At 35.7% G+C, this 14073-nt stretch overlaps 1 protein-coding gene across 1 annotated transcript in view; it reads right to left on the bottom strand.

Moving 5' to 3' along the window:
* PCDH15 (protocadherin-related 15) overlaps positions 1–14073 on the bottom strand; it is a 567795-nt gene that overhangs the window by 73354 nt on the left and 480368 nt on the right. Inside the window, exon 26 of the mRNA XM_014547486.1 lies at positions 9085–9212. Within this exon, the coding sequence (XP_014402972.1) occupies positions 9085–9212 (128 nt within the window). The remainder of the gene's footprint in view (positions 1–9084; positions 9213–14073) is intronic.

Here is a 14073-nt window from a genome sequence, read left to right as displayed (position 1 = left end):
ACTAATATGTGAATATGATGCTTTTAGCTTTTTCTCTGTGACAATAAAAAGACTCATTTGGCCCTGACCGGTTTGGCTGAGCGGATAGAGCGTCAGCCTGCGGACTCAAGGGTCCCAGGTTCGATTCCGGTCAAGGGCATGTACCTTGGTTGCGGGCACATCCCGAGTGGGGAGTGTGCAGGAGGCAGCTGATTGATGTTCCTCTCTCATTGATGTTTCTAACTCTCTATCCCTCTCCCTTCCTCTCTGTAAAAAATCAATAAAATATATTAAAAAAAGACTCATTTGTGTAGAGAAGGGGAAGAGTTAAAGAAATAGAGTAAAATAAATATGCAGAATTATTTTATCTGAATACTTCATTTGTGCCTATAAAGATAGACTTGGAGATTGTCTATTCATACTAATAACAAAAACAAACCAACAAACAAACATAATTTTGTACTTCTTTAGACCAATAAAGACAAATGTTACGTGTTAGAAACTGGTGATGATACTTCACAGCTCTCAACTTGTACAGGGAGAAAATGTAGGCTTAAAACGCACAGTCATTTGTTTGCATATACACCACAGAATAGATACGAAATCTTTTCTAAGAATACATCAGATATAATAATATAGAAATAGTTAAAGGGAAAGAAGGCAGAGACTAAAGCAGAAACCAGAGAGAAAGTTATCATACTACATGTGTATTGCATTCAACTTCTAAAATTGTGAAAGATGAGTCAGATATTTGATTTTGAGCTCCAGTAGACCAAAAGGAAAATATTAGTAACTTTAACATAGTCTGTAACCATAAAACAAAAATACACCAGTTGTCAGAAAACAACAATTTTCTTGACATAGCTTTCTCCAGTGGGACTAAATGTATGGAAAACTGTAATAGATACGTAACATTCATAAAGATATCATCCAATGTAAGCTCCAAATATTGACAAGAAGGGAAATTTCCAGAGAAATGATGAGTCATGTTACGCTTAATGTTGTAATCAGGCCCAAGGGAGTTTAATCAAGAGAGTATTTTACTTATCTGAAAATCAATTATTCATTCAAATATTACATGGAAATTATTGATTAAACAGGTTAAAAGACATGGAGTTATGTAAAAAATAAATGAACAAATAAAATTTTAAATGAACACCAATGTTGCACAATATATTCATAATGTCATTAAATGTGGGGAACCATTGTGCCTGCCTAGATGAAATTTGAATTCTAGCAGGAAAAAATGGGCACATAGATATATGATAACAGTATAATGTGTTTAAGTGCCAAATTAGACATAAGGTGTACTATTTCTGTGACTCATTCATAAACAGAATAATAATAGTAACTACCTCATAGGATTTCTGAGGGGAAAAAATAAATTAATTCCTGAGAAGTGTTTAAGACTATCTAGCATGTTGTTACAGCTCAGGGCAGGCCACCCCCAAAATATGCCAAAGTGGCATATTGATTATATTGAATTAAAGTTACTTAAAAAGGTCACCCTGATTGTCCTCCATCCCTCTGAAAGCGGAAATAAATCTTCCATGTGAAAGGTACCCTCCCTGCACCCTGAGGAAAGAGACACACCCCTATCAGTAGAGAGAGAATTCAGGACTGGGAAGCCTGTATAAACAAACAAACCCTGTTACTTTTTACTAATTTACTCTCCCAAACACTAACTCTACTTATTTCTTACTAAGTAAGCGCCCAAACCTGTTTCTTTTTTTCTGTTAAATCCTCTTTGTCTAAGTAATATAAAGCCCTAATCGGTTTGGCTCAGTGGATAGAGCGTCGGCCTGCAGACTGAAAGGTCCCAGGTTTGATTCCAGTCAAGGGCATGTACCTTGGTTGCGGGCACATCTCCAGTAGGGGGTGTGCAGGAGGCAGCTGATGGATGTTTCTCTCTCATCGATGTTTCTAACTCTCTATCCCTCTCCCTTCCTCTCTGTAAAAAATCAATAAGATATATTTAAAATAAATAAATAACATAAAAACTGCTTTGGTCATTTTTCTTTAGATTTCATTTCTATGAGACTTCCTTACATTTGTATGTAATTAAATTTAACTTCCTCCTGTTAATCTGCCCCATGTCAATTTAAATTTTATACCAGCCGGAAGAACCTAAAAAGGAGGAGAAAAATCTCTTCCTCCTCGATAGTGTAAACACAAGGTAAGAGTTTGCTATTAGTACCATTTGGACATGAGCCAGGCATGAGCCAGGCATAATAAAAGATGCTACACTGGGGACACAATACTACATCCCCATGAATGTGCTGAAATTGTTTTCCATCAGGCTCATATCAGCAGGCATAGGAGCAAATTATATTGCTCTCTGCATTGTTAACCTCGCATGTTTCTATACTTTTTGCCATGAGAGAAAATTGCATCCTCTGTGACTTTGGCTTTTTCTCTCAACATCGTCATCTAAAACCTCTTGTCATCATGTCATTCTTGTTTTAAAAATGTAGTAAAATATTAAAATCTGTGAGAACTCTCCACCCATTTCTTGATATTTTTCAAAATATTATTTTCTTTTAGTCCATAAATTTAAATCTGGCTTCTTTAATAACTCAAGAATGCAATGTTTATAGTTTTTTTTTTTGACTTTTTGTAGACATCCAGTCAACTTTTCTGACACCGAGTTTTTCATTTTTACAATTTGTAGAAGAAGAGATTAATCTTTATTGCATTACTTTCTGGAAACTTATCTTCATAATTCAGAAGTTTTCAAAATTAATCTTGTTCTTATTTTACATCTCCCTATATTTTCATGAAATTAGGCTATTCGTTGTAGTAATAAATATTGACATGTAATAAACTGGAAAAGTTGGATAATAAATTGAAAGGTGTTTCTAAAACCAGATCTGACTTGCTATCTTAATAGAGGAGATCATAATTCACGGAGCACATTTCATTTTAAAAATCAGTTTGTTGCCTTGTTAATTATGTCCTAATTTTTTCATACAAATTTAATAAGTTCTGTTATTTTTTGCCCGCATTCTACTTCTGCCAAGATCCTCCTCCTCACTCTCCCTGGGCAGCAGCATAATCTAGAGATTACAAGCATAGGCCTTGAATAAAGGTAAACCCAACTTTGAATTCTGTCTTTGCTGGCTGAGTGATACTTGGAAAGTTACTCAACCTTACAAATCTTCATTTTTACAAGAATACAAGAAGGAACAATTGTGAATAGGTGTTTTATTTACTTGTTTGCTTGCTTGTTCATTTAAACAAATTCTGTAAGCTAAAATAAGTAAGGGTTTTTCATAGTTCTCAGAGAAATAATATTGACAAATAAATGGTAGCTATTATCACTAGTAAGGTATATTCATTAATAGTTTTCAAAGGCCCACGAGGAACAAAAAAAGTTAATGTTCAAAGGATTAGCTTACTTTTCTTATCTCACACAGAAAATTATGAGTAATGTGACAAACATACATGACTTTTCAACTTAGTTTTTATTGGACAAGTAGTTGCTTTTTAAAAAGTTCTTTCTCTACTCTGGATACCGTTTATTGGACTTTAAAAAATATATGTTGTAAAAATAAAAATATATGTTGTAAATATTTCCTTTTTGCTTATTGCTTGTCTTTTAATCATTTATAGGATCTTTGTCATAATAGTCTATTTATTATTCTGATAAAATAAAATTTATCAGTCATTTTTTCATTAGCATAATGATATTCAACTAGTGGCCTGCCCCCAAAGAAGGGTAGATCAGAATTTTCTGGGGATTCTGACATGTACTCTTTGTAGGCTGAGAAGGAGCGGTACAGCCCACAGTGAGCATCACTGCCAAACTGTTGCAACTGATACTGATATCACTCATGATGTGTTGGGGAATAAGTGTTAAAGACCACAGTTACACAATCAGGAAATATAAATAGAGTAACACAAATACTTCTGAATCTGAATGTGAGATTCACATTCAAACCAACTTAAGAAGAATGAATACTATTGCAGAATAACAGCGTTGAAAAGAATAGTTTTCATGTTCAATCAATATTAGTGATGCCCACCCCACACCTTTGGTAGTTTTCTTTTAATGTGCTAAAATATATATCACATAATATTTACCATTTTAACCATTTTGAAGTGCACAATACAATTACATTAAGCACATTCACATTGTGCTATAATCATCATCACCACTCATGTTTAAACTTTTTCATCTTCCCAAATTGAAATTTCATACCCACTAAACAGTAACTCCTCAATTCTCCCATCCCATAGTCCCTGGCAACCATGATTCTATTTTCTGTCTCTATGAATTTGACTATTTTAGGAACCTCATACAAGTGGCATCATATAGTATTTCTATGTCTGTGTCTGACTTATTTCACTTAGCATAATGCCTTCAAGTTTTATCCATGTTGTAGCATGTAAAATTTTTTTAAAGACTAAATAATATTCCATTGTTTTGTTCATCCTTTCATCTGTTAATAGACAGATAAATTGTACATTTGAGATTTTTCTCCTTCCCACTGTGGACGAAAGGGGCCACATGCTGACCTGACAAGCTCAGGGAAGGCCTGCATGGCGGTCTTGCAGACTCGGAGACCTAGGGTAACCACGAAGGATGGTCTGAAATTAAACTTTGACTAAAAGCAGTTATGGTGGGCAGTTACGTCCTGGGCCAGTATCTTCACTGACAAGGTCAACCTTTACCTTAACTGAGCCTGTCTTTTTGCATCTATGAATACATATCCTTGAAATGTCTGGGTGACTTGTGACTTCCCTTTATCTGGAGCCCCTGGGGCACAACCAGGTGTGCTGGGCCCCAGGACAGATACCACAAATTCCTTCATCATCATGTTAATTGTTCCTGCAACCACCTAAGTATGTGTCATTGTTCCTGCACCCACCTAAGTATGTGTCCATCATTTTACTTTTTATCCAATCCCAGGGGTTCCCCCCCCCCTTCGCTTAATCCCACCTCCTTAAATCTGTCACCAATGAATTTCATGTATAAATACGGATGTAACCCTGCCATTCTCCGGAGCACTATCTCAATTCGTTGAGGTTCTGCTTCCCGGCATATGTCGACAGTTTGGCTCAAATAAACTCACAAAAATTCTTTACAGGTTTCAATGGTTTTTTTACGTTAACACCACAATGAAAATTTGGTGGGTTCAGTCGTGAGATATCAACATAAAACAATAGTAAATATAGAGGATATTTCCAAGTTAATTATTTTGTTCTATGTCCTTTAGACAACACCCAAGAATTACTCTATCATGACATGAACATTCAAATTTTTGAGCCTGAAACCAGATGTCTACAGATCTTCATAAGTAAAAGCCTTACTTATTTACTCTTTTGGGTCTAGTGTACTGGAATGTTAACTCCATAGGGCACAGTCACAGCCTGTTTTGTGTGCCTTTGTATTTTCAGCACACACTGGGGATACAATATTTTCCAAATGAACTTTTGTAGGAAGCATGCCTCTATGATTCATCTTCATAGAAAACAAAGAGCATGTGGCCAGGTGGTTACTGAATTTCCTCAGAGCAAACAGGATGTGGGGGTGGGGAGAGGGTGAGAGCTGTATACATGTGGCTGATAGCACATGTCCAAGGATGATTCCCCTAGAGACAAAGGGAGGTGGAGGCAACTAGAAAAGGCCCAAGCCTTTTTATTTTTTTAAGTAACCCAATGGGAGACAGCACGATCTAGGCAACCTATTAGAAAACAGGTGATCAAATAGTACTCAGCCAATGAGGTACCAGAGGAGGGACTAAATAAATAGGCTATGTTCCCTGCCTCACATGCGTTCCTGTACAATGGGTGCCCACTCATGAGGGTGTTATCAAAAGTCTCATTTTCACCATGCTTCTGTTTCCCAGTCCGTCATTTGAAATTCGGGCAGGTGAGCTATTTCTCACACTTTCAAGTCTCTAAGCATATTAGAGGTGTCACCTCAGAGCATACATAAATAACTATCTTTTACTCTCACTTAATGAATAATTCATTTTAATAATGCTCTCCTTGCGCTGCCTTTTCCCCAAACATATTCTTAATAATGCCCTTAATCACTATCCATATTTTAAGCTAATAAAAATAGTTTTATTCATTGATATGTCAGTCTCATCTTTTAGTCAATTCTATAATATGTCTCCTCTTTCCCTTCCTATATATAATACAAATTTAAAATTTACCATTATGCATTTCATGCTAACCTAAAAAAAAGGAAAAATTAACTTGCATGTATGGTAGATGAAATATTACCTTACCCCAATATGACATAGTAAGTGGCACAAAAACCTCTTTTATAATCCTGGGCTGCTTCCCTATTTTTTAAATCATCTTTCCATCAAACACCAGGGCTTGGCTGGCCCAGATTCAGTGCTGTTTCCAATAAGATTTTTGCTGCTCTAAGTATGAACTGAGGTCTGCTTAACTCACTTTCACTCTGATTCAATTTGGAAAGGGGAAGAACACAGGCTTCAAGGCTAAAGACAGAACTTAAAAATGTTCACCATTCAAAGATTGATTACTCTCATCACCTCCTAAGGTACCTGCCTCTTATCACTGTTCCACAAACACACTGCGCATTGTTTCTTGCCTGTTTGGCTCCTGTGTTTTCTTCTGCTTAGACTATCCTCCTCATTTAACATTCACTGTGAAAATCTAACTACCTTCCTGTGCCTTGCAAATTCTTTTCCCTCTAGGAAACCTTTCATGTTTTTTTTTTTACCAATTGAAATGTCTCCTTCCTTAGAATTCACATGGCGATTTGTGGTTTCCTAATTGAATTATTATAGCATATACTTGCATCAATACATTGCTAAAATTTTATCTCTCTTCCAACTTAAATAGAATATTTTTTTGCATGAAATTGCTTTCCTGGGAAACACCCCTTTTCCAGCCTGAGAAACCCACGGATCAATTGAAGGGAAGAAGGTCTGCAGAGGTTCACTAATACTAGAGAAACATTCTATCCCATACTGTTTACTCATCACTCTTTATTCAGAAATCCATGTGTCCACTCAAAGACACTGCTCATCACCCAGATATTTCTTCTTATGTAGCCCTTTACACATCCTTATATGACTCAGTTTCCCACCTCACCTTAACCTCTACCGCCAAACGTTCCTTCTCTAGGATCCTCTGGAATTCATAGACCATCATCATCAACATCCCCTAAGTACTACTGTGGCTTTCTGATTCCTCTCGCCCAGCATCTCTCTCCCATAGAAGACACTGCTTTCTACAGCTTCTCAAACAGTGGCTCACATATTTTACCTAATACAGAGCTTAGCAGTAGATAGATGGTATCTTTCTGTCTCTCGATTGCTTCTTCTAGAATATTACTCCATTCCCTTTGCCACTTCTACCAATTCCTCTGAAGCAAATGCCATCATCAGATTATATCACCCACTAAATTATCTTCTACAGCCTTCCACAGACCTCTTTAATGATCCCCTTTATCAATGGAATATTTTAGCATTTGGCTTATTGTTTTTTTTCTCCACTACAATATATTATTAATATCATATGTGGTCATGTAAAAACCCATGGGGACATTCTATTCACAGGAGCATGTGACAGGTGACCACTCCCTCTCTTAACACACTTGTTCTTTACATGATGAATGGGTTCTGCATTTTCCTAGTGAATTCTCAGTATCCTTTGATGGGTCTCTACCTGATCTCTAAGTGCTGAGTACCCAGGAAATAGTCTTTGGATTTTTCTATCTACACCCATTTTCTAGGTAATTTCATCCTGGCCAATGATTTCTCCAACTGCCTAGTTAAGAACTATGCTTGCATATTGAGAAAACCTCACCAACATATAATCTCCAAAAATGCACTCTTGATTCTGCCACCCTAGTCATGGGGGAGCAATGGGGACCTATTCAGAACAAAAACCTGTCATTCTTTTTTCTTTTATTTTCTCTAGTGTCTCACATAGAATCCATCAGCAAATTCTTTTGGCTATCATTTGACTCCCTTCTCACTATTTCCTCTGCCTACTATCATGTTTCAAGCCATTATCAAATCTTGCCTGGAAAGGAATGCATTAGTTGGTTTCTATTTGTGTCTGCTAACACTGCTACTAGTTTCCACTCCCAACCCTGTACACATGCAGATTAATCCCTTTATATTGGACTAGAACGCCATCGCATGATCCAAAATCGCGCAGGGCCGCCCACCCCTGAGCAGCCGGTCAGGACCTGCCTTGCTCCCCGGGCCCCGCAGCAGCCATGGCCGCTGCCAGTCCGGCCCTGCCTCCCTCTCTGGCCCTTGAAGCAGCTGTGGTCCTCCTGGTAATAGGGGAATAAAGGCAAACTATTCATGTGTAAAACTATAGGCAATCAGCTGGATTTGTTCAGGGAATTTTAATTTTAATGTGTGTATGTTAATGGCTATTTTTTAAAAATTGGTTTACTAAGAACTTCCAGAAAAAAATAAAAAAAACCTGAAATGGAGAATCTAAAATGTTATAGTTTCTAAACATTTTCCCCAGTGCAAGGTAATATTTATAAATTTATTTCTTAGTAATTAAACTACTGTGAGTTCATGTACTGCCAACCATTAAAAAATTTTTAAACATAGTTGATAATTAGGAAAAATGGAAAATTATCAACTTTAGTTTTAGACATTGTATTTTTTAAATTCTAAGTAATTTTTCCTGACATACCCAAGTTTTTTAAACTTTTAGTAAAGTACAAAAATTAGCAGTGTTATTTTACATTTATATAAGTAGCATTGTGAAATTTAAAAATTATTGCAGAAATATAATTTCAGAATTTATTACATTATTTCTTCTATTAGAAAATGACAATTAAAAATCTATGAAGAAAAAACATGCATTTTAATATCTTATTCAATGTAAAACATAAATATTGTAATTTTTTTTGGTAGTAAAAATAAAATGCAAAAACGTGCTTAGTATTTGCCTCCTAATTAATCTGTATTTAGTTTGGCTAATTAAACTAATATATCTCCAAGTTAAAGACTTTGTTTAAACCAGAATAAGTACTCAGTTAATGCATACATGGTTTTAGTTTATATGAAAAATTGGTTCTAATTTATTTGCAAAATTTAAGGTCTTTGCTTTTACTTTAGTTCTGTATCTTAATAAATTTGTTCATACCTTAACTTTGAGCACAGAATCAAACATCCTTGCATCTTCAGATACACCTCCAATGTAGAACTTTTTCTGAAACACTGGGGGATGATCATTTTCATCCTGAATCTCAATATATACCTTAGCTGTATTGCCTATAAGAAATAATACATTTTTATTAGTGGTTACTTATTAGAAAAAATGCACTGGAGTAAATACTTATTGTACTTTATTTTTTTATGACTCAATGGAAACAACTTAAATCAAAAAGTAATTCCTAAGTGACATGCCTGATACCACAAAATCCATAATGATGCTTCAGACATAATGTTTTATTGCTATTTCTTTTAATTAGTATGGTCTGATAATTCATTTTATTTGATTTAATAGACACTAAAGTATTGCATTCTGCTAATTTTATTGGAACAACTGACCTGTTCATGTTTACAAAGACTTCACACACATTATCGATTTCACAAAAGTGAACAAATATATAAATACCTTGTGAAATAATAGAAACTGCCATAAACAAAATATACATTTTTTATTCTTAAGTATAAAACTGGCAATGATATTACTCTAACTTACATTAAATAAATGTTTTTATTTTAGATTTAATGTAAGCAATGGTGCTTATTTCTGCAAAAGGAAAACAAGTTTTATCATGCATTAGAAGCTATCTAGCATTCACTGCAAAAGATGCAGTTGGAGAGATGACTGCCATATAACTCATAGATGATAGGTTTTGCAACGTAAGCAATAGTAAATATTTAATACATTTCATTATCAATATATTAGAATCTTACCCCCTCAATCATCACACCTTTATTATTATTTAAAAATATATATTTTTATTGATTTCAGAGAGGAAGGGAGAGGGAGAGAGATAGAAACATCAATGATGAGAGAGAATCATTGATCAGCTGCTGCCTGCATGCCCCCAACTGGGGATCAAGCTGGCAACCCCCGGCATGTGCCCTGACCGGAATCTAACCTTGACCTCCTGGTTCCTAGATCAACACTCAACCAACTGAGCCACGCTGGCTGGGCAATCATCACACCTTTAATGAGAAGTATAACACTTGTCACTATTTCAAGAATGACCCTTTGCAAACTAGGTATAACGAGGAATAAGTGGCTAATCATTCTGAAAAAAAAAAAAAAAAAAAATAGATTCAAATTACATATGTATTCGGATGTATTACTTAAGTGAACTTCTCTCATGCATTCCAATTAGGATCAAATATATGACAACTGATCTACAAGCTACTTATCATGGACACTCTAATATTGCTGCTTTGTACTATCCCTAATTATAACTAATTAACACCAATCTACTAGCACAGGGAGTGCATCACCAATGCACAATATATCTGTGTTGGTTGAGTAAATGAATGAGTAATCTGCATTATCTTAGTGAGAATTTAAAACAGGCTGCTTATTGCTTGCCCTGTGATCAGAGAGACAAGAGAGTTAGCCCCAAGGTTTTACCCCTATCCTGCTGCTACTCATTTACTTTCTCTCCTACTAGTCTCTTTCCCACCATTCCTGAACTGGGAGAGCTAGAATCAAGAGAAAAAAAAATGTGCTAGGTCAACAGAGAACAGGGCTAATGGCAGATTATGCTTCTCTATCCTACAGTGCCAGGGCTCGGAATTACACCCTGGTGAGCCACCAACAAACAGAGTTCATCTCTAGAATCAGAGGAGCTAACAGCTCTAAATTTAATATTTTTAAAGGAAAGTAATCTTAAACGATATCACCTTTCCGGTAGCTGTTTTCATGTTGTTAATAAATGACCACATTAGCTATGATCCCTTTTTGCAGTACTGAACAAGTAAAGGTTATTTTCAACTCACTGTAAAGGAAGAGATTTATGTTCTGTAGCTTGCCTACTTTTCTCCTGGCACTTTAGAAAATGATCCAAGAAGGTTAGGCCCCGGCATAAAAGTATTACACCATTAGGAACAATTTGTGCTTTGGAAATCTTTTAAAAAGCTATTATTTCCTTATGTATTGGGAAAACTAATGTAAGAATCAGTGTTGTAATTTATAGCAATACTTATAAGCTATATAAAATATTATATGTATACATTTTATAAACTCCAGAAGAATGCAGTAAAATATTTTAATATTATTTTAGCAGTTATTAAAAATCTCTAAAGTCATCAATTATAGAAACATCTAGATAAATATGTATTTACACTATAGCTATCCAATGAACCTGGGGGGGGGGCATTCTGCTAAGAGAAATAAGCCAGACAAAGACAAGCACTGTATGATCTTATTTATATGCAGAATGTTAAGAAGTAGAACGCCTAGAAACAGAGTAGAATGGTGGCTCTCAGATGCTGGGAGTATGGGAAATGAGGAGATGCTGGTCAAAGGTACAAACTTTCAGTTATAAGATGAATAAATTCTGAGAATCTAATGTATACCACGGTAACTATAGTTAATAATACTGCATTGTGTACTTGAAATCTGCTAAGAAAATAAATCTTAAATGTTCTACACACACACTGCAATCACCATGTGAATTGATAGACGTGTTAACTAATTTGATTGTGGTAATTGTATGTATGTGTGTGTGTGTGTGTGTGTATATTAAATCATCATATTGGACATCTTAAACATATACAATTTTGTCAAATTTACCATCTATAGCTAGGGATAATTTGGATGTTACTAATTGAAAATATAAAATAAATGTTGGCCAGCCAAAAAAAATTTAATATACCCCTAAAGTTTAATCACTAGAACACATTCACTTAGATATTCTATTCATTATTATACAATGTGCATGGCACTATAGATTTCCTTGGTTCAACCACTTTCACTAAGTGTGTGTAAGTACTAAGAACTTTTTCATGATCTTTCACTAAGTTTGAGCTTGAATTATTTCAGAGGCAAAAATTTGGAAGAAACTCTGATTGAAATTCCTTTAAGGCAGTGGTTGGCAAACTGCAGCTGGTGAGCCACATGCGGCTCTTTGGCCCCTTGAGTGTGGCTCTTCCACAAAATACCACGTGTGGGCGCTCATGTACAGTGCGATGGAAACTTTGTGGCCCATGCGAAGAAGTCAGTATTTTGTGGAAGAGCCACACTCAAGGGGCCAAAGAGCCGCATGTGGCTTGTGAGCCACAGTTTGCCGACCACTGCAAGGGAATCAACTTTTCTATCTCCTTGAGTATTTGCAGATTCTTTTTTGGCAATGTCATAGCCATTACTTTAGGCAGTTATGAAGCACACAACAGAAAAGAAAGATGAAAGGGGGGGAAGGAAAACGATGGTGATAAAATGTGTAAGAGAAAATTGTGGGCGGAACAACATAAGAGCCCGATGTCCTGACAGTCTCCCTTCCGGTTGGGTGAGACAATGCAAGCATCAGAAGGGAAACCACGGAGGGTAAAGAAGATTACACGCTGTGAGAAAGATTTATTCAGCAAGTATTTTGATTAAAAGACAAATGCATCTTTCTATGCATTTTGGGGCAATGTATCCCAGTTCCCTTCCTCTGTTGACATTCGTTTTCCTTAATTTTGTGAGATAACCTTTTCTTTGGGCAACACCAGTGAGCCAAGAAGTCCCAGAAGTAAACCTGAGGTGAGGGAATATAAAATACCTTCTTGGGATTTATTAGTTCAAAGAAAGAGAAAATAGAACTGCTGAGCTGTAAGCTCAGGAAAGGAAGTACCAGTCAGAATAGAAATCTTCTATTGATAGCCCTTCTGTCTTATTTTATCATTATTACTTTAAATTTATCTTTATTGTTGGAAGTATTATAGATGTCCCACCATTAATTCTCTCTACCCCCACACCACCCCAGGCCTTCACCACACTATTTAGACATCCTAAACAGGGTGCCCCGACACTTGAAAAGAGTAAGTGACATAAAAAATTGTATTAATTTAACTTGATTCTATGTTTTTCAAGACCAACTTTAGTTTTGATGTTTTTCTCTCCTTTGCTTTTAATAATTAATTCTTTGCTGTTAGTTTTCTCTTCCTACAAAAGCCCTATTACTCTAGATGAATCAGTTTCTTCTATTCACTTGACAAACCTACTGACTACATTGCATTAGCTTCTCAAAAAAGACTTTCTGAATAATAATCTAAGGAGTGGCTCTCAACCATGACTGATTTTGCCCAATCGGAGATATTTTTCATAGTAATAACTGCAGAGGGTGGGAAGGTGAGGAGAAGGGCTATTGCAATTTAGTAGGTAGAGGCCAGGAATGCTGAGAAACATCCCATAATGAACTAGACAAGCTCCAAAAAATTACCCAGCCTCAGACTATCAGTAATGATGAGGTCGAAAACCTTGAAAACCCCCAAGTTAATGTAAGAGAGAGATAGAGAGAGAGAAAGAGAGAGAGAGAGAGAGAGAGAGAGAGAGAGAGAGAGAGAAAGAGAGACATTGGAGAAATTAAGATCAAATGAAAAGATTGTGTAATATATACTAGTAATAACATTCTTTCCTGAGGCCATCTGCATGCACATGACTTCAATGTGAGAATCAATTAAAATTAGCTAAAATTATTTTATCCTATACTGGTTATCACAATTTGACTAAATTATTTAAAGCCAGAGGTTCAATTCTGTTTACTTCCACTCCTGTCACTGATTGCTGGCCTCTCCTCCGGACATTCCCTCCATCTGAATGTTTTGAACTTCAACTACATCTCTAATTATTATTAGCATATATACATCAAATATGTATTTGCTGTTGTACTTAGGAATACAGGAGCTTAGTCTGGTTATAACACATACACTAGACAAGATTATAAAACCTTGAATGTAAGGGCTATGCTTTTCTTATTGTTTTATATTCTTCTTTGCCTTATTGTTAAATAGATATTTTGAATTATAATTATGGTAAATGTTCTATACATTCTCCAATGATTCTACTGCAGAGAACTTTCAAAAAACTTGGTATACCAAACTTAAATTTGTTACTCTGCTGTCGTCAAGAGTTGATGTTAGTTCCTCATTAAATCACCCCCCCCCCCCCCCCCCC

Source organism: Myotis brandtii, unplaced genomic scaffold (assembly GCF_000412655.1).
Source record: "Myotis brandtii unplaced genomic scaffold, ASM41265v1 scaffold475, whole genome shotgun sequence".
Taxonomy (NCBI): domain Eukaryota; kingdom Metazoa; phylum Chordata; class Mammalia; order Chiroptera; family Vespertilionidae; genus Myotis; species Myotis brandtii.
Note: the sequence above shows the minus strand (reverse complement) of the source record. Positions and strands in the feature narration are given on the sequence as shown.